This window comes from Haliaeetus albicilla, chromosome 4 (assembly GCF_947461875.1).
Source record: "Haliaeetus albicilla chromosome 4, bHalAlb1.1, whole genome shotgun sequence".
In the NCBI taxonomy this organism is placed as follows: domain Eukaryota; kingdom Metazoa; phylum Chordata; class Aves; order Accipitriformes; family Accipitridae; genus Haliaeetus; species Haliaeetus albicilla.
In genome coordinates, this window is record NC_091486.1 from 2,265,321 (window position 1) to 2,286,813 (window position 21,493).

The 21,493-nt window shown below is 47.4% G+C and overlaps 1 protein-coding gene across 12 annotated transcripts in view; it reads right to left on the reverse strand.

Annotated features, from left to right (window-relative positions):
* FMNL2 (formin like 2) overlaps window positions 1–19,873 on the reverse strand; it is a 153,619-nt gene extending 133,746 nt beyond the window's left edge. For 5 of the 12 annotated variants that reach the window (XM_069780633.1, XM_069780628.1, XM_069780632.1 and 2 more), the window contains exon 1: window positions 19,568–19,872. In XM_069780633.1, the coding sequence (XP_069636734.1) occupies window positions 19,568–19,684 (117 nt within the window). In that variant the 5' untranslated portion in view covers window positions 19,685–19,872. Of the gene's footprint in view, window positions 1–19,567 lie in introns of all 12 variants that reach the window. The other 7 variants (XM_069780640.1, XM_069780638.1, XM_069780639.1 and 4 more) reach the window with 3 other exon arrangements.
* Between the last annotated feature and the right edge of the window lie 1,620 nt (window positions 19,874–21,493).

Sequence of the window (21,493 nt, forward strand, 5' to 3'; positions counted from 1 at the left end):
TTTGGCTGTAATGCAGTTCTAAGGAAAGGCGAAGTTCACACACAAGGTGGTAAAGTACCTATCTGCAGCATGTGTAATCAACCCATTGACAACCAAAACCAAGTTACTGCCCTGATTACACCAAACTCAGGTATGATGTATATGCCAGTGCATGAACTTTTCTAACAAGACAGCCAGAAGCTCTAAGTAATTTCAACTGAAATTCCTATATAAGTAATTGGTTTCACCATTATCTAGAAATCTCTTCTACTGGTAACTACTTCTGAGTATTAAATGCCCTTGGACCATGCATCTGGACTGCTCTCCCGCAGAATTCTCTCTTGCATTTTTCAACTACAAAATGATGCCAGGAGTGTGACCACCATACACAATATTTCAATAATACCTATGATAGAGCAGCAATGGACTTGCTCCAGCACCTGTCAATTTGCTTCTGAAGTGAAAACCCTTGTACCAAAGACCTTAGGTTTTGCTTTCACTTCAAGAATTATGACAGTGCATTTTAATGAGAAGCTAAAACAGTAAGTCTGCCATCTCCATCCCGAGTCACTGCTGGCCCCTGCTTACAGAACACAAGCAATGACATTTACACCATATGTCATCAAAATGGAAGCACGAGCAGGGAGGAGGCTGTTAGGAATGCACAGAGAGTACGGGCACTTCAACTCCTCATTGCCTACAGAAAACGCGATCCTGGCACAGCATAGCAAGAGAGGTCAGGTCAGCCATTCCCAGGCCCATCAGTGCCTCTCCTATGCACTAGCCTGTCCAGTCTGACCCCTGCCCCCCTGGCAACACAATACTGATTTCACTAACAATATGAACTACTAGAGGGGGGGGAAAAAAAAAAACCCAACACTGCAGTTTACCAAACCACAAGCCCTTATGTGAACCAACACAAGTTCTTGACGTAAGAGTCACAGGCACCGAGTCACAGCGAAGCCCTGATGGCTTGTGCTGCAGCACAGGCTACAGCATGCAGGAGAGCAGCACTGAATGACCCCAGCACACAGTTTCTGCTTTCTCACTGCTTACACGAGTGGGACAGCCAGCCTGAAAAACTGCATTCACAGTTACCAGATTATTTTGGTACCAGACCGGTACCAAAACGGACCCCGAACACCCTCTGGTACCAAGGTCACTGCATCCCGGCAGCCTTTTAGCATCTTCTGTTCACACTGTCCAGCTAATTCCCCACCTGCCTTCCAGGACTGCAAAGGAAAGGCAGGGACGAAACACCGCGTGCCGTTATCCCTGAGCAGGGCAAGTCAGCTGCGGAGGCAGAGCCGAGTGCCAGGGGACATGTCACGCTGAAACAGTGCTTCTGTATCCTCATGTAAAATTACTATTTCCTGGCAAGTGAGCTTTAAATAAAAGGCTCGGATTTTTTTATTTCCGTGCCCCTGAAATAACATCTGTGTCTACCTCGTTCTCAGTTACAGTATCTATTTAGAAAGAAAGAGGAAAAACCTGTACTGTGGGCTTATTCTTTGTATTATTATAATATTACAGTCTTTAGAAAGGAAGCTTAGAGCAACTACACTCAGGCAGGGCAGTCTGAAGCTTACTGGGTAAAGAGAATTTCTCATCATCTGGAACTTGTGCACCAGATTCAAAAAACTATCAAGCTGTTTCTGACGTATGCTTCGCTGACCGCAGATGCTCTGCTGAGGTGGGACATCATCCCTGAGCGCTCAGGGCTGCACGCTGAAGAAAATTTATGCGGACTTTTAGACTGGTTTAACATCAGAAAAAATACATGACATAAAAACTTAAATATGTTTTCCAGATGATTTAACTAATTAAGTAAAAGAACAGTAAAAAACTCTATAGATCCTAAATCGTGTATGACTAAGATTACAAGTGAAATGGTTATTCATGTAACATAACCTCTGCACAATATGGTGCTACCATGAGCCAGGAAAAGATCCATCTTTGGAAAAGATGTTGCATATTAAAATGAAAGTTTTATATTTTCTCGTAATCTGAGGGTTTGAGCACTTAGCAGAAGGAAGTAAAGAATCCAGCGTAAAACACTAAAGCCTACTCATAGAGGTTTATAAGTACAGTTATTGTTTTATCTAAAGTAAAATAAAATCTTTTCATTTTACAGGAGCTCATATATAATACGCTATATTCAGAAATAAATATATGCTATTCCTATTATGTAAGGAAATAACACTGCAAACAGCCAGGAGTTGGTTTCACTCCTATATTTTCTGTTAAATTTGTACGTACAGTTACACAAAAGTCCATCTCGCTAGGCTAACACCACGATTTATTATTCTGTCCTTCTTGCCAGCCCACGTCCAGATGCTTTTAACTGCGACAAGCATTGACTAGTTCATTGAAGTCTCTAAGTTGGGTCTGTCTCAGGCTGAATATTCAACCCAAGACTTTCCCGTTTCTTCCAAGAGCCAGGTGAGGAAAAGTGAGGTGTTTTACACACATCAGAAGTGCTTTGGGGATAGCGAAAGGCACAAACCCTTTCAAGATGAAACCTAACGGGAGGACAAAAGAGAAGAATGGGGAATCGACGCTTTACCTGACACTACAAGACAAGGAGGGCAGTAACGCTTGTCACCAGACCTCACCTTGCTCCGGCCACCAGCCAGCCACCCCATGACACCCCCTGCTCCCTGCTCCAGGCTCAGGGTATTTCAAAATGCTCACTGTGTATATTTCTAGCGCGAATCTTCTCTAATTTAAGAACGCACACTGTTGTAGATAGAAAATACAGGCCAAATTCAGCCCTCAGCTGCATCAGTGAAGCTCTCCAAGAGAACTGTGGGTATTAATTTCATCTTATGCATCCAGACAAGGGAACAAAAACCATTTGTCCCATCTTGTAACGCAGAGAATTACCACACCTGCAAGGAAGACTATATTTTTCACTGAGAAGAAGGAGCACAGACCACCTCTGGAGTCCATCAACTCCTAAATTTGTCAGATTAGGACGAAAGATTAGATTTGCATCTACAGACACACAACCACCAACAGTCTTCGCCAATTTAGATACAATGATTTCTTGCAAGTTAGTGCCTTTTGCTGCTGTTGCTCCTTACCCCCAGCACAACCAGACGCCGAAATTTTAAATAAACTAAGAGCCCAATTCTTATCCCCCAACATGCCCATGTATCCCTCTAGAAGTGGAAGAGCCTTTAACACCAGCAAAATCAGGCCCCATGAATGTACTGAAAAGCATCTTTCAGAAACATCAGTGCCACTCAAATTAAAAGCGATATCCACCAGATGTTACAAACAAGCCATACGTTTCAGAGGGCAAATACCATCAGATCAGGGGAACGACATTTGCTTCGCCTGACCTTCTTGTTTACACATTGAGTGCTCACATACATACACAGCCTCCCAGCAATTAAAACAAAACAAAACAAACAAACAAAAAAACACCAACCCACAACTCATTAGTGTATTGAGACACCTGTACAAGGCTGATTTTTTGACGAACATCATCTCTGAGCAAGCTGACCCCATCCGCAGCCACACCAGCCCAGGAAGGCGATGGTGTCCTCACGGCCGGGGTCCAAGGCTGTCCCCTCTCCCTGCCGCGATCTCCTGTGCCCCGAGCTGTGTCTGCTCCCCGCCTGGGGTGGCACAGCCTCATAACCAGCCACCCAGCCCTGCCTGACCTCCGCTCAGACCTGCGCCCAGCAGGGTCAGAGGAAGCATTCAGGAGACGCAAATCCTGCTTTTAAGACAAATACACTTCAGCGTTAGCCCATATCCATGGGCCTGGCCGCTTGCAGGGGACCTGAGGGACTATCTTAACTCCCGGAGAAGCCTCTGGGATGCAGACCTGCACTGGGCAGAGCCCACAGCTGTACAAAAGCTTTTACTCCATGGGGATGGAGCAGCAAAGGCAGGCAATTATCCTAACAAGAAAAGGCTTGTCTTTTGATTTCTTATTCAGCTGAAACACTTGGTGACATCTTCCAGAGATCATAATGTGACATAAAAGTAGAAAAAATGGCATCACCGTTACATGAGATTTGCAAAAACATATGCTGCACGAACACATGCTATGAAGATGACATGCAAACACCACTGGGTTCTCATGACAAAAACACAGGGACAGTGCTCAAAAAGCCTAGCTGTTTTGTAAGCTACAGGCTGCTCTGATCAAAAATAAAAGAGGATGAAGAGTGTAAAAGTAATCCTAACGTGATAAAAATGTGGCATAATAGATCGTATTGCTTATCACAAGACACACATCCTCAGCTGACAGACAAGATAACAGCATCAGTGAAGACGGTTAAACACCGCTTCCTTAAATCGCAGCATCCCCTGAAGAGGAGCATTGCTTCCCACGGCCACGCCAGCCTCCTGTGCATCTCAGGGTGCCCAGCAAGGGAGAGTTGCTCCAGCAAGTTGGGCTGCTGTGGCTGTGGGACACTTTATCATTATGATGAATTTTTATTATATATTGTCAATTTGCTCGCTGCTGCTCAAACGCACAGTATGCAAGGTCCCTCCCTCCATCCACCATCAGCCACCACATACACAAACTAGACAGAAACAACACAGTTCAGCCTCCTACTAATGCAAAAAATTTTGAACTCTGTTCCCTAATGAACTGTGCTTGCTCATGGCATGTTGATATTTCTTGAGCCGCACTCCCTCCCACAAAGTTAGAAATGCCTTCAAGATAACCAAGGGGAGACGGAGCAGGCTGCTCTCTAAGCTAGTTCCTCAGCCACATTTGAAGTGTCCTGTTAATGCAAAATCTATGCCTGCAATGAAGCTAGGGTGCCCTTCGCTTTTCCAATAAACATACTGAATGTGCCAACTCACCGCCCGGCTCCTCCCAACTTTTCCACGCAAGACCACAACACTTACCACATCACTGCATGGATCCACAAACAAAGCACAGCAACCCAAAGCCAAGTCTGTATTTAGGCCAGCGCTCATGAAAGTACAAAAATGCCTTTAAGGTTCCCACACAGGTAATAAAGAATGCTTGCAACCCCTCTGAGAGCCCCGTTGGGTCTCTCCTGCCCCATAGGCCTGGCAGTTCAACAGGGGCAAAGGCCACCCCACCAGAAAGCACTGCTTGGTAGCTAGAAGATGCCACCTGGTAAAACTCCTGAAGTGTAAGACACAAATGCAAAGACTTTAAAGATCTCCATCATTTTAAAAAGTCTCTGTCCTGTGCTGGCAGTTAATGTGGCAGTAACAGCGATGCAAACACTACCCTTGCTGAGGACCAAACTCCACTCTCAGCTGTGCACAACTTTTGAGAAGCCCCTGCGGGCGGGATCTGCACAGACATCTCCAAGGATGGAGTTTGGCCAGAAAAATCCATAAATCTACTGATCTGCTCTATTTTAACCGCTATCTAAAGCCTTTATTACTATTATGGTACGCTGAAATGCTGCAATAGCTGCTGATTCCCTCTCCTGTGAGGAAAGGGAAAGCTTCAACCCAAAAATTGTTAATCAAGGGAATAAGCAGAAAACTCAAATTTTCTACTAATTGAAAGAGGAGGAAGCAGCCCACAGCCAGGCCACTGGCATCTTGAGCAAGTAGCAGCAACTTGGAAACCAAAACTAGGTCACTGCTGTGCATTGGAGAGTCAGTGTATACAGCTTCCACAGAAGAACAGCAGATGTGTCCATGGACGTGGTATCACACAGCACAAGGTCAGCCATGCTAAAAGCTCAGCAGGATAAGAGCAGCCACATTCAAGGCCTTAATCAGTGTTTTGGCTACACTGCTTTACAGTTCAGCGAAAGACGTCCTGTTTTTCACTAGTATCTTTGCGAAAAAAGTTTTCACTGCACTGAACAGCGGTGCTTACGGTTCACCAAAGAGTTAAAACACAGCTCTTCTGCAAGCCACCAGCCCCACTGAGAAGGGTGGACTCAGGCAGATGCAAGGCATGCACTGCCCATGCAGAGCTGTTGCACGAGGACTACCTTCTTAACAAGTCATTCCTAAACCCACCATTTCTGAATAGGGATTTTTTCTGTGTTATGAGGAGGTGGTTTTCTCCTTACATGTCTTTTCTGTGGAATACCTTTATGGCACAGCAGTAGCAATTTGGAGAATTAACCCAAATAATTTTGTAGGTTAATCTTAAAAATACTACAACAGGTATTCTTTTTTCTGTTTCAATGCATCTATATGCTTGTTTATGTATACTGCCTGGGTTGTTTCAATACAAGAACCGCGCTTTGTACTGGAAACGCAAGTAATACTCTGGTCTACACGGGCTATCGCACCTCAAGAATCACCACTTCCTCAGAGCACCTAAAAGGGATCTGGTTTTAACAATTTACTGAATGCCTTACAAGTGCATCTGGATAGTTTTCACTTCACTTGCTAAACAGAAGGGATAATTCACCGTTAACAAAGATTCACCATCAGACATAAAATAAACATTAGCAAAACCAAACAAACAATAGCTTTGAGCTTTCTAAGTAAAAGTACTTTTCCCTTTCAGTTGTGCAACCTTTTGTCTCCAAGCCAACCAAAAATTCACTGCCAGAGAAGAATTTCATGCTTAATCAATTTTTGCCTCACTCATGTTTATAGGTATCTGAGTTCCTCATCTTAACTGAAAATCCAGCGTGCTCACGATGCACTGACTGCCCTCTGTAATTACTGCAGTATCTGAGGATGCAGGAGCAGTATCAGCACGTGAAAACTGCGAGCTGGTTTTCCTGCCCTGCTCTCTGAAACGGCGAATTCATTTGCATCACGCTTGCTGATGAAGGATCCTGCTGCTGCTGAACACGGAAGGACTCAGCTCATATGAACTCTCACACAAATTCTTTTATATTCTAATTGAAGTACTTAATCTTCTGCCAAAATCCTTCTCTAGTACAGAGAAAGCCCACCTGCCTTCTGGTCTGAACAACAGTCTGCATTTACAGGCATATGCACAGCTTTATTTCTGGGAAACATCTCTGTTGCTCACATACCAAGCAATGGCCTACAAACAGAGAGCTGGTCAACTGTGGTAACGATACGGTATGGTACCAACAATTTGCTGTACAGAGCTTTTGCAGACTCGCTGTGTGCGAGAGACATAACTCACTTAGGAGGAAAGGTCATCAGTCACATACCTGATCATATAAACGTTCATGTGTGCTGATCTGAAAGGTCATTTAATTTTAATCTGTACAAAGTCTGAGACTTAGCTTCCTAAATTCCTCTTCTCCCATTCTTTTGCCATTTGATCCGAGTCAGCTGAATCTCTTACTTTTCATGAATGCATTCAGCACAGTAAACATGCACAGGGAAAACACTGTTGACTATCCATACTAGGTACTACAGGTTCTCATATAAAAGGATTTTAAAAAAAAAAGAAAAAGAAAAAAGCATTTTCCCCCAATGTTTTGTGTACATCATTCATCTGCTCACACATCTCTACATTAAAGAAGAAATGTCTTTCTTCCACTGATAGAAAACATAGAATTAGTTTTGAAGTCAAGATGATTCTTCAGACCCTCACGACCTCCCTTCACCCTCATTTTCTCTCCTGAAACGAGCTCCACCACAGCTCTGATACTGCCTTTACTTCTCCAAAAGAGAAGTCTTCTGTGTGGCACTGGTGCCATAGCACTTGGCAGAGTGTGCTGAACAGACTGCAGTGCCAACCAGCTTTTTCAGACTGCAGCATCTGTGGATGAATATAATCTCTCCCACCTTCATTTGGACTCACAGGCCAACTATCTTTGGAAACAAGCCTTGTGGTCATCAAAAAAAAAAAAAACAAAAAAAAAAACAAAAAAACCCCATGTTTCAATTCATACATGTGCATACACAAAGAGGGACTAAAACTTCATCTCACCTCCAGAATACAAGAGAAAATGTAGGGGAGAAGCAAACAAAGCCATTAACTCTGTCCCAGCCAAAACCAGTACAAAATGAGATTTTTTTTTTTTAAATACATCAAAGAGAAAAGATGCCCTGAAACACCAGAAAATAAACAAACTAAAATGCTGCTCTTCAGCTTCTGTGTAACTGAGCTAGACAAATGAAAGACTTTAAAGGGAAGCTGACATGGTTCTGCAAAGGTGACTTCAAAGAGCCAAATGCCAGCTGCCAGGTCCCAGATCCACACACTAGCGGGAGAGAGACACAGCAGGCTTCCCAATGTGTCAAACACATGTTCACAGGGGGAGGCAGCCAACATCCCCATTTTCTTTTCCCAGGGGTTACGGCAAGTGCTGGGAAGTTGGGAGACATTATTTCTAATCTCTGTTCTGTTGCTCAGTTTTGGGGGGCTCACAGCAATGCAGGCTTCCTTTTTCGAGAGGTAACGAGTGTAACTCTCACTCCCTGTCTTCCCGTGCAGCACTGTGAGGCTTGTGAAAGATTCATGGACTAAAAAATGCCATAAAGTACAAAAGTTCTTGTTTTATTTACCAAAAAGAATATTGTACATTTGCCACACTTAGCTATTCATTTACATGATCAAGAGAACAGGCATTTGTACTTGAAGCTCTGACACGGAGCAGAACTGTGTTTTCACACACTGCCACTTCCCTGTGCGCCGGGAGAGGATCACTGAGGAGACATGACAACTCTGAGACTATTTTAAGAAGCTGCAATTTCAGAGAACAAGATTCACAACAATTTGTCAGTTACCTGTAAGCTAGATGCTATCGCAAAAGGATTAAAATTATTACCAAACGCTTCCTGGATCAATCCACAGCACACTTTAATAATTATCACTACGTCAAATTGAGTTATTCAGTCTACCTGAAGAGTGTTGCTGGCCATCAAGCAACACCTTAGGCAAACACTATGAAAGATAACCTACGAGCCAATGCCTTTTGTAGGGGTGGCATACCAACCAACGCCACAATCCTCAAAAGTATGACTGCACCATGCAATGATTTGCTTACCATCAGTTCCGCAGTAAAAGTCTGTACACCATATTTCAGTTTGACACCAGGTAACATGCCTGCCTATGACAGTGGAACACAATTATTTAGATTTGCAGTATTAGTGTTATTATGTCTGAGAGAAGAGACAAATACAACATTGACCTAATATATCTGTGAGAATGTACAGATACACAGAGGCTCTCATACACGCATGCAACATCAAAGCTCCTATTTGACCACGCTTTAAGTTAAATATTTGTGATAGTTAATTTATTTGATCTTCTGCAAGGCTCACAGAGCTGGGCAGAAAGCCCTTTGAAGCACTCCCAAACACAGTAAGTTATTGGAAACGTTTGTCAGAAAACTGCTGTATAAACTCCGCCAAGCTACCTCCATCACTTCACAGACCCTTTCGATAACGGTGCCACCTACCTCTGCCGGAACAGCTGGCTTCAAAACCGCCGGAGGTAGACGCATGTTAATTCGTTTGTCTCTCTTATGAGATGGAAAGCAGGATGAAAGGAGTCAGTAGAGGGACATGCCAGAGCATTAGATGGATGAACAACCAGAATTTCTGGATTGAACAATTTGCTTCTTCATTTTAATTACTGGCTTCTGAAAGACTTCAGAAACTTTGCCAATTTGTGCAACCCTCTATTCTTCGCTTTTGGCCTCAACTGTAGGCTCATTTTGCAGACAAACAAGTAACAGATGTACAATCTATATTCATCCCAAGTCCTTTTATAGTAAAATGACTTCTGGCCAAATAATGTATATTTAAAAAAAAAACAAAAACAAAAAACAAACAAACACAACCCCCCCACACTAATTCTTGTGTTTTAGGGCATCTCCCACAACACCTAAACACACACTAAAAAACCTAAGGCTTCTTCACATGCTTCTGGAAGCCCCAAGGACCTTCTGTCCAGGAGCAACTTCTGCCCTTAGCCAACACCCAGCATGGAGGAGAGCGGTCAGAACAGACCACAAACATCGGAGAAGGCAAGGGCAGCTCTGTGGGCTCCTGCTGCCACCACCAAGCACTTCTGCCCGCTGGACCAGGGTATGATTTCTGAAAGGGCAGGAGGCCACAGTTAACACTGCTCTCTCTGTGTTGTTCAGGCAACATGACAAGAGAGCTCACATCTGCTAGGGGTTCTCCCGAGGATCCCCCTGACATGGGAGTTTTCTCTGGGGCACACACCAGGCTGCTTTCACCCAAGCAGTCCGAGCACATCGCAGGACAGTTCCCAGGGCAAACGGCCGGAGGGTGCCCGTGCAGAGGTGTCCCCACTTGCCTCTCCAGTGCTTCAGTTGGGAAGCAGTTGGGCATGTTTCCAGCTCGTGACCACACAGTTGCTCTCAAGAGTTGCAATGCAGAGTCCTGGAGGTCCACGCATCACACAGTGCTCATCTGAAGACCATTCATTTCCAATACAATACGACTATTATGCTGCTTTATGAATATCCTCCCCAAATATATGTTTAACGCTGCACAGTTACAGAAGACAAACACTCGTTATGTTAGAGATCCCATGGTAAATTGAAAACGAACACACGTCCAATTTCTACAGTATGTTAGTTATAACAGAGTATGGGCAAGTTATACATTATCCAAGTCTTTATGCAATGAAACACTTGCGAAAGGCAGTAAGACGTTATTTTAGGAAGAGACAACGCCTGGGACAAATTAATGCTTATATTTTCCAATATATCTGTATATAATGTTGTGCATCTTGAGTTATTAAAACTACAAAACGGATGATCAAAGTCAAAATAATCAGTGCAAGTGAAACAACATTCAATTAAAACAGGGGTGCACATCACGCACTTTCCGCCACCTATGGATCTGGGAGCCCTTGCAGAAGTAATTGGGAATACAGCATTTCTCAGTGCCAATGCTACGTGGGTAAAAGCACAGCCCTTCAGTTTCAACTGATGCCATCGTATGAAGTCCAAGCGCTAAAAACCTGCTCGTTTTACTACAGGGACCCTTCAGAATTGAAACTGGCAGGATGCGATAAATGGGAAATTAATGCTTTTTAAGCAACAGCAGCTGAAAGGGCTTTTACCTGACTAGCAGGCAGGCACCTTTGGCTCCAGTGATGCTGCAGCTCCTAACTGCTGGAGGCTTGGGCTAGATTTTTTATTTTTTTTAAACACAATTCTAAATCAAACTGAATGAGTTGGTGTCACTTATTTCCTATACCAAATTCCCAAACAGACTCTTCCAAACAAACAAAGAAAAAAACAAACAATAATTCAGCTCAGTTTGTCTGAAATGTGGCTGCACATTGCTCGCTGCAGAAGTCTTCCAGGGGCTGGAACGGCTGCTTCACAGCCTCCGCCTGGAAGCGTGTTTTAAACCGTTCCTCTCAAAACAGGCAACACACGGTTTCGCTCCTCAGCTAGTTTTAAAGCCTGATCTTTTGGTTACCAAAGAAAATCGCATTTACCTCTCTCACCAGTGAGAAAACCCTCTGGAGCGTGGCACATTGCATCCACAAGCGCTCCCAGGGGAGCGACCACCACCCTGCAAAGCCTGTCTGAAACAGCCATGCCTTCTGCTGTCACGCACACCTCCCAAGGACACAGCACCCAAAAGGGACTAGGAAAAACAACCGCTTCTCTTGCGGTTTTCTTTATGGCTTCCTGCACTGGAAGTATTTTGATCCTGATCATAATGTGCTTAATTCAAACTCAAGAGGCAGCCCAGATGCTTTAAAAATAAACTGGTGCTGAAGAGCGTGGCTACATTAGCATATTTTGCATAATTCATTTCATCGTGCTGTGGAGAGCTCTTCAGTTCCCGCTCCGTGCAAGGTCACGATGGCAGCACACACACATGCTCCTCTGCAGCTTCCTCCGGGCAGAGCCGGGCATCAGCCCTCCCTGCTCGACCGAATCAAGCCGAGGAGGAGGTCTGCAAGCGAGGCAGGGGTGGCTGCGCAGATGCTGGTGTCACCTCCAGGCCTGCTTCACTCTCTCTCTCCTGGAAGACCACCCTTGAAAACTATAAGCAGGACAAAGAACTTAGCAATTTTTCAAGTAATTTCAAATTTGCAGTTTCTATTATCTAAGAATAGTCTATTTAGGAGTACCCTGTTAGCACCTTGATCTAAAAGGAGCTCCAAAAGAGTCAAGTTGACAATGCCCTTTCACATGACGCTTCACATTTGGTTAGGCACAAGTCAGCTCACCGACATCTGCCAGACACGTCCCCTCGCATGCCAAAGCACATCAGCGAGCACTAAACTCTACCGAGGGACGTCACTGAATCCCAACAACAACTTGGGCAGCAGAATCTGCAGCAAAACCGAAGAGGTCGATTTAACTTCCTCACGCTACAAGTCAGCATTGGGCATCAGTGGCAACGTGGGACCATTTCATCCGGGCATAAGTAGCGATGGTGTCACTGGAGCACAAACCTGCCCCGTGAGACCCTTCCCGGCCACCTCCCGCTCACACCCACTCAAGAAGCTGCTGCTCAAAAGCAAGAGTCACACATTGCAGAAAGAACAGTAGTTGGGTCAGCAAAGAAAAGCAAAAGCAAAACCGAAATCAGTCACAGGGATTTTCCACTCCTAAAAACGAACAGCAGCCTGTATTCATTCTCACTTCTCCGTTACCGAGTTGGAAGAAGAACAGCAACAACACTGACAAACAAGCAGAAATGCTGAAAGCTCAAGACCAAAAATGTATTTGGGGAAAAGGCTGGAACTGGCACTAGGTTTGCCTTTTAGTAACACCCCAATGACCAAACAAAATTGATCAGAAAGTGAATGTCAAAGCTTGGTTTCACTTCAGGATATACTCCAAGGTACAAATAATGAAGAAAAAAACCCAGCTACTCCTGTAGGGTCTTTCATTCCCTTAGCTAGGAACTGACAGACCAAGATGACAGATGTAAACCACCTTTTCAAACAGACTGGGGGGGGGGGATTCTTTTATTCAGCAGGTGCAGGCCTCAAAATGAGACCAAAAGACTGCTCGGACCCTGTTAAAAACAGAGGTGGTGTTGATCCGAGATGAAGCACCAGACCAGTCCCTTTTGCAACTGTAAGGAGCACCCAGCACCCAAACCCCAGCAGGGAAAAATACTCCCCTTCTCTTAAGTAGCCATACAAGCAAAGGACATGGGTTGATAATTAGCATGGATACCTTCAGACAGCTGTTCTATTTTAAAAAGGATTCGGACTCTTTAAAAGTTGCCTGAATAATTTACAATCTTTGCTGAATGATGCAAAAATAAAATAAAAATAACAAGTATCACCATGTACTTTTGAAGAAACACATGGGGAATATCAAACGTGTTTGTTTAGCTTTGTGCTTCTGCTGGGTTTTGATTTGGGGGGGGGGGTGTCTGTAGATAGACTTTAATAGCTTTTCACATAGCATGAAAAGCTAAAGTGATTTTTTTTTTTTTAAATGAAAGCCTAAAGGCAGACTCCAGTGGCTCCAAGTCATTCAATCATCAATCAAAAACAATTCAACAGCTACTGTTTTATTTAAGATCATCTGGTAAACTCTGAATTTCATTTTGCGTCTCTCAAATTCTTTCCCAAGCGTCACCCACTACATACCGTACCACAGAAGAGACCATTTAACACCTCAGGGCCAAGTTTTGCATGACCTTGCTTGTGAAGACAAAATAAAAAAACAAAAACAAAAACACCGTCATCTTGCACAAAAGGTTAAAGAAGTTGATAGAGATACTTGATAAAGCTTCAGTGCACCTGAGGAAAGATGATGGTGCAGGTTCAGAGTAAAGGCAGGGGGTCTGCTAGCTCGTGCTCTCAGAAGGAATTCAGCACCCGCAGGAGCAATCTCCCCGCGAGCCCGAGGGTCACCGCAGATGCGGGCACAGCCAGGATAAGGACCTTACCCCACCAAGCGCTGTGCAGAGGCCTGTCCCCTCCCCAGAAGAAACACGAGACTTTGGCCACCACGCACAGCGGCTTCGGGGTCCTCCCCGGAGCCCTGCACGGCACGGGAGCTGCAGGTAGGAAACAGGGTCTGTACTGAAAAAAAAACAAAAAAAAAAAAACAAAACAAAAAAACAACACACCAAACCTGTGCACACCTGCAGGAAAAAAAAGTTAACAACCCTGCCAAGTTCATAGAGGCACACATTTCTCACCCCATTTTGTTGGACTGACCTGTTGCTATTCACCTTAGACCAAATCACAGTGTAATTTGGAAGGAAATACAACATGATGATGGGTTTATACAGCACGCAGCACAAAAACAATTAGGAAGCCTCTTTGCTGTCATTACCATAACTGGGTTTGCAGATTCAGGCTCTTGCAGCCACCCGAGATGCCCCTGCCAAGCACCCCCAGAAGCAGCCCCCTCCTGGGACTGCCCAGGCCCTTTGGGGAGAGGGAGAGGTGAGGCACGGATCCAGCCCAGCTGCGTGGGCATCAAACAGCGATCCCTTTCACCTGGGTGTTTTGACAAAAAGCCTACTACTTTCTCTCAGGCTATTCGGAGCTTATGAACAAGTGACACGCAGTTTGACAGAATGGGTTCATACCTCCATCATTACAGCCCAATAAATTAAGGACATAATTTTGTATGGAAAAATGGCACACAGAAAAATATATGCTTCTACGCCAGCGTAGCCATTTTTTAAGTCTTCCAGGTTTCCAGGATCTGAAATTAATATCAGGAATGTGACTAACTTGCTATTAGCTAAACACCCACCACAGTATCCTTCTATTCCAGGCACTCAAAAAAAAAAAAAAAAAAAAAAGTTTTACAAAAATATTCTCCTGTGATGCCTAGGTAGAAAAACTTCGAAATGCCGTTTACTGATTTACAAGGCAGCTTGACAGATGTGTCACCACCAAGTACTACTTCACTCTGTGAATTCAACCCGTCAGAAATACATGTATTTAACAACATGAGTTATTAGATTGTTTCTTCAAGTAAAAGGTGTCATTGCTTGAATCATTTAAACTAGACCTTGAGGAAAGAGCCCAGTGGCAGAAGCCTGTCAGAGATGAGGTCTGAACGAGAAAACACAGCAGGTCTTTTCAATATCTGAATTTTAGAAATCTCCTTTTCCTGAGGGTGGTTCCTAAATGTAATTTAGCATCTCAACTTCCATAGTATTGCCTTCAAATTCCACAAAACCAATACAAACTATGCCTGATATGAGAGTACAGGATCTCAACTGAAATTCATGCCACGAGACTTCTGTTAAATTTAGGAATTACAACAAGGAATCCAGTGCCCCACCAACACCTCTGAAGTGAGGGAACTAATACTACTTCACAGATACCTCCTGCAACCATGTCATGCTCTTTAATGATCTGCAGACTCTAAACCGTACATATTATAAAACAATTCATAATATATTTGATAGAGGATTAGGAAGAGGAATGGAAAACAGCTGTGAAACGTTACAGAGTTTTCACACTGAGCTTTCAAATTCCTTAGCAATAGACACTAAAACTCCCTTGACTGGTATGGAAAACGATGCTTGGACAAAATCCACTGTGAAGAAGGAAATTCTAGCGGGACGAAGAAGTTCCAATTGGCAAAGCCTTGCGTGCATTCAACAGAGGCAGAGCTGATGCCCTGCCTCCAGGTAGGTACCCTCACGTTCAGCCAAGGACAGAGCACAGCAGGGCTGGGAGCGGGACGGCAGAAACACCTCCTCCCTCCACGCTCCCCTCACCCTTCAGACGCTTCCCTCCGTCCTACAGGACCGGGCACAGAAGACTCCTTTGTAAAATGAAACACCACTTGGTGGGGGTAAGAGGATATTTCCTGCTAACCTCACCGCAGATTTGTAATCCAGCAGTCAAATTATGTCAATCACAGCTCATTAGGCAACAATTTCCCCTGCCAACTCTGTCCTGGCTGCTTCCTCCAAACCACGTGTCATTTGCAAACGTGCAACCCCGTTACCAGTTCAGAGAGAGACCACCCTGCTCAGGAGCTGGAAGCCTGGCTTCTACCCCAGGATCTCCGAACTCACAACCCGCTGCATCGGATAGCGGTGCCATGATGTCTACGGATGCATTCGGCGCACTTGGTTTGCAACGGCGCTCGCACATGCTGAACAATGGCTTCCTATGCAATAAACTAGGGTTGGTTACCAGAATTTGTGATTTATGCACACTTGCCCCATGTGTCCGTATGATAAAGCCAGGAAAAAAATCCAACACAGCTGAGGAGGAAAAGCGAGCGTGTTGGGGAAGGGACAGTGGCAGGAGGTTCCTGCAGACATACACCCCAGGGGCTGTGCCAGTGCTGGCAAGCTCAAAGTCAGTGCCAGAGCAGGCAGCTGGCTCTCAGTTTATCCAGCACCCCTCACGGCAAATCGGGAACTTGGTGGCAACAACACACCGCCACTTTCCTGGACTTTACACTCTTGCGTAAACCTGAAACTAAGGGAATTATTTCACATGTCCTACCAAACGGGGAGAATTCACATCAGTATGAGGGGATGGAAAAAACAACGCTTAGCTTACAGACAGAAACCTAGATCTCTCTTGGGTTATCCTCCACATTTTTCCCCTCAAAGTACATCCCATCAAATACGATGTCTTCCTGAAACACAGAGACAGACCCCGGTGCTCATCAGCAGAGACGAGTACAAATCTCAATGCAACAAACAAGCCAGGGAAGCACATTTACTACACCAGTTCCAAAAACAGTACCAGGAGACACAGAGCCACAGGGAAAACCCTCTCGTGTTATTTGCCCAGCAGACCAAGAGGTGTAACGCAGCCAGGCCTGGCATCGCTGTCCTTCACCTCGGTCAGGCACCGCCGCACGCGTGCTCAGCGCATCCTCAGTAATGCCAATGGCACTGTTACAGACTGGAGGAGCTTATTAGCACAGTTAGATTTGAGAACTTCACCAAAAAAGTGTGACCTGGAGCACCTCCCATCATCTCCTGCAATTTATGCACCTCAAACCTCAAAGAGCAAGGCTAACCAAGGAGGCAGTAAGGTGACTCTGCATGCTTGAAGTGGACAAACTACTTCACCAGAGACCTTCCTCAAGACTAAGGCTGCTAACATCCCAGCCGATGCAAGCTAGCGCACATATGCATCACCTCCAGGCGCACCGCTGCTCATCCACCCTCTTGCCGAAGAGACCACAGAGCTCCTAGAGAAGATCAGGAGAGTATGTTCAAAGCGGCAAAAATAAAGCAGCCAACATAACGGCACTTGTGGTTAAAATGTGGCCAACCCGCACTCTCCTCATAGACACACACGTGTTTTAGAGGGCCTCAGCTCACTGTGCTCACTGGTTCTGCACAAGGAGAAAAGAATAAAACTTCAAAATACTTTTGTGAGGTTGCACAGGAGCAACCTTCCTCTCCCGCATGGCCCCATTCCTTACATGCAGAAATGAACCGCTTAGCGTGATGACTGTTTACCTACACGCAGCTGTGACTCAACTGAGCTGCATGTTCATCAATGTTAAAAACAGTCTTGAAAACTTCATTAGCAGTATGAAAATTGCTACTGTCAGCAAAGCCCTTCAGGACCTCACCAGGGCTCTCCCAGTGTGCGAGCAATGCTTGTGCCAGGCTAATTTCTTAAGACAGCGTGCAAAGAAGGTGAGATTTAGTCCTATAACCTTCAGCATCTCCTTCTTCATACTCTCATCTCCTGACTAATCCTCTCTCCCTACAGAAAATACTCCTCATCTTTTTTTTTCCCCCGACCGCCATTCCTATCTCATTAATCCCTGCTGTTCTACTGCCTACCCCATTCTGGAGTTTGACCAGTGGCACAGTCATCTTCCCCTCAGAGCCACAGAGAAAACAAAATAATAACAGCCTAGAAGTTTATTCTTTCATAAACTGGTCAGATATTTCCTGGAAGCTGCAACAAATACCAGCCATCCCCAGCTGGCTCCAAGAACAGGCTGAAGGCGATTTTTGGCTCTTCCAGCAGTGGCATTTGGGCCCCGTCTTGCAGCTCCTCCCAATGGGAGCAGACCATCCAACACCCCATTTGTACAGATATGCATCTGCACGGCCTGCTACTCCCTCCAGCAAAGCTACAGCACTCGTCCTCTGACCCTTAGTTTAAGTCCATCTTCCAAAAACAGATGCCATCTACTCCTTTCAAGTACCTCAAGAAATTACAGCCGTGGTCCTGTTATCTCCCGTATTTACGTTACACGTATCTAACGCGCCCTGTTTTCCCAAATGATGACTCTTCCTTTTACTGATCTAATCAATCGGTTCTAACTCAAAACCACTAATTTTCTCCCACAGACCACGCACATAAATTAAGCCAGGCACCCTTTTGGTAGGTTAAGATGAATCAGGACCTGATTCTGAGCCATGTGCTGCTTGTGGGGGCATCTCCCATCTGTAAAACGACCACGGGTTTCCCTGACAAGAGCAATGCGAGATCAGGCTTTTTCCACTGTGCCTAATAATCGTAACATCTCACTCGCCATTTGGCTCATCAGTGGGGGTTCCTGGCTGAATAGGCTTATTCTTTTCTTAGACATGATAATCTAATTGGGTCTAACCAGAAATAATCCCCAACACACACCAGTTTGTGAATCCTCACTCAGCACCGGGAGTATTTCAAATACCAGGGGGGTGGCTCTAGCATCTGACACGGGAATTACTCTCGCAACAGCTTGCCTCGCTGGGTTTCACATGGCATTTCGGGGAACGCAGGGCACGGCACGCACATGGGTTTTATTCGTCGTCCTCCTCCCCCAGCTCCTGCTTTTCACGTAAACGCTGACCAGAAGTAAGCAGGACGCAGAAGAATAGGTGGGTCCCGATAACCTACTCGCACGACTTTGATACCCGAAAGAGAACGGGACGTTCGCCCCAAACGCTCCCATGCGGCACCAAGGGAAGCACAGCCCTTCCCTGGGAAGTTCCCCTGGGAAGGCGATCCCAAACGCCGAGTCCGTCGCCCTACTCAGGTGGGGGGGGGGGGGAAGAGCGAAAGAAAAAAACAAGAGCCCGACAGAAACGCCGGCAGCCCACAACCAGCCCCGGCTGAACCTCACACACGCGTGCCGGGGACGAGGGGTCGGTAGGACCGGGGTGTCCCGGAGCGAGGGGGGGGCAGAGGGCCCCACCGCCCCGCAGCCGGCCGAAGGGCGCGGGCCCCTCTCCCGCCCGGGCTCCTTGGAAGCCGCCAGGCCGAAGCGAGGCCCCACCGAGTCTCCCCCGCGGCCGCCGGTTCCCTCAACCGGCCCGCCCGCTCCTTCTCCGCCGACGGGCCGGTACCGCCAGCGAACCGCCGCGGGTTTTTTCTCTCCCGCCGCCGCTTCCTCACAGGTTCGCCCGCGAGGAGGGACCAGAGCCCGGCCTGGGGGGAACCGCCTCGGCTCGGAGGAAGGCGGCTCTTTAAGGGAGGGGGGGGCTCCGGAGACAAAGAGCCGCAGCCGGCACACACGCTTTGCCCCCGGCCGGGCCGTGAGGTGGCGGGCGGCACCGCCCCGCCGAGCCGAGCCCACCTGTGCCGCCGGCCCCCGGACGGGGCTGGGGCGGCCGCCGCCGCCGCCGCCGCTGGGGGGGGGGGGGGGCAAGCTCCCGGCCCCGTCTCGTAACTTTTCCCCGGTTCCCAGCCGCCCACCACCCCACGCACACCCCCGGGCCAGGCGCGGGGACCCCCGGCAACTCCTCCTCGGCCCCTCCTCGGAAGGCCCGCGGGCGGCCCGAGCCGACCCTCTCCCCACAGACAATGGGGGCCGGTACTCACCAGAACGACGGCGAAGCGCTCCTCCAGCTCACCGGGCTCGGGCATGGGCAGCTTGAGGGGCACGCTGTGAGCCCTGAACTCCGTCTGCTGCGAGTCCACGCTCCCCGCGTTACCCATGGCGGCGGCAGCGGCGGCGGCGGCGGCGGCCCCTCCGCGCTGCCTCCGCGCTCCCCGCCGCCCAGCCAGGCGCGGGCTCCGCGCCCCGCGGTCGCCCTCTAGCACCGACGGCGGAACGCCGCGCCGCCGCCCGTCATGGCTCGCCGCCCTCGCCCTCCCCCCGGGGCGGGCTCGTTACGGCTCCGGCTCCGGCTCCTCCGGCGGCGGCTCCCCCGCATGCCGCCCCGCACAAAGCCCCGCTCCGCCCTCCCCCTCTACCCCCGGGCCCGGGGCTCGCTGGGACTCGTAGTCCCGCCGCCCGTCCGGGGGACGGGGCGGGGAGGGGTGAAGACGAGGGAAGGGGCCGGCTGCGGACCCTCGGGGGCGTGGGCGGGAATCGGGGGCGACCCCTCGGCGTCCATTTTACCTCACAGCTTCTGCGGCCTTCCCCATCCAGGCTGCCACCGGCGACCCCCGGGTGGGAGCCTGGTGGGGTTGGGGGGGGCTGGGGTGTGTTGTCTCCAGAGAGCTGAAGCGGTGTGGGTAGCTGGGCTGGTGGAGACCCTGACTCTGTCGGCTTCGAGTCAAGGGGGAAGCGTTCACCCACACTGAGGGGATTTCGGGGAGCCGCTCGCCACCCCTCACGGCCCGCATCTTGATTTACTGAAATCGGAACGAGGGGACGATAAATCTCCCTAGTTTCAGGGTGACACCACCCAAACAAATCCGTAATCGGGACAACGCCGCCTCGGTCTAATCGGGCAGATCGTCCTCCCAAGCGTTACCAAAACCGCCTGCTCTTCAGCTGTTATTTTCCATTTCTTTACCGTTGCCTGCAAGTTCTCTCCAACACGGTGTTTAAGCATCGTGGTGGTCCCACCCAGACCCCACGAATGTTTTCATCTGGGCCGTGTTGGAAACGCCAGCCCCAGCGGCGCGGTACCTCGGTACCTCCCTCCGGTTCGAAGAAAATTCCGCAGCTCAGCTTGAGATGCTATTGACCCATTTGGGTGACTGTGCTGTATTGCGCTTACATTCCTTTTATTCTCCAGTCCAAGACCTAATTCCCTTCCTGTCACCCGCTGCCAATCCATATCCCACTGTCTTATATTAACCTTCAGTTATCCTTCTAGGGAAGAGCGATTTTCGCTCAGTTTTCACCTCCGTGACGACATTTCTGCTGCTGTTTCTCCTCCTGGTCACCGCTGCCTTCGGTCCATCCATGCTTTGGCATCCCAGCGCAGGGACGCGTGCGTGCACCGCTTTGGTGCTCTGCGTTGTGGTGGCTCACCATTACGGATAAAATTGCCAACATCATTAAAGGCTTTCAGTGATTATCTATGAAGTTCTGCCTCTTGCTGCCAGCTAGTTCAGGAAATTCAGTAAATCTCATGAATCAAGCTACACGATGATTTACTAACACTGTTACCCGGCGGTAAACGTACCAGCTCGCTCTGCAATGGGATTTGGCCAGAGCTGTAAATTTTTGCTGGGATGTGGGAGCATTTCTGGCTTTGCATGGTGGGAGATAGTAACTATCCACATGGAGATTAATTGGGGGGGGGAAGCAAGAAGATAAGCATGATTGTTTAGAAAATGACCATTTCTTAATTTACATTACCTCAGATGACAATTGTGCTAGAGGCACAGCTTATGAAGCTGCCACAGAAGCAACGCGCTGGGAGTCATGTGCTGCAACACACGCAATCCTGCAGTCAAAACCCAAGGAAGCGACAGTAAGCTTTTCTCTGTGCGTGCTTTAAACCCACTACTAATTAAATGCACTCATTCTAATTAAAAAAAGACGTAATACGTTCACGACTGGGACGG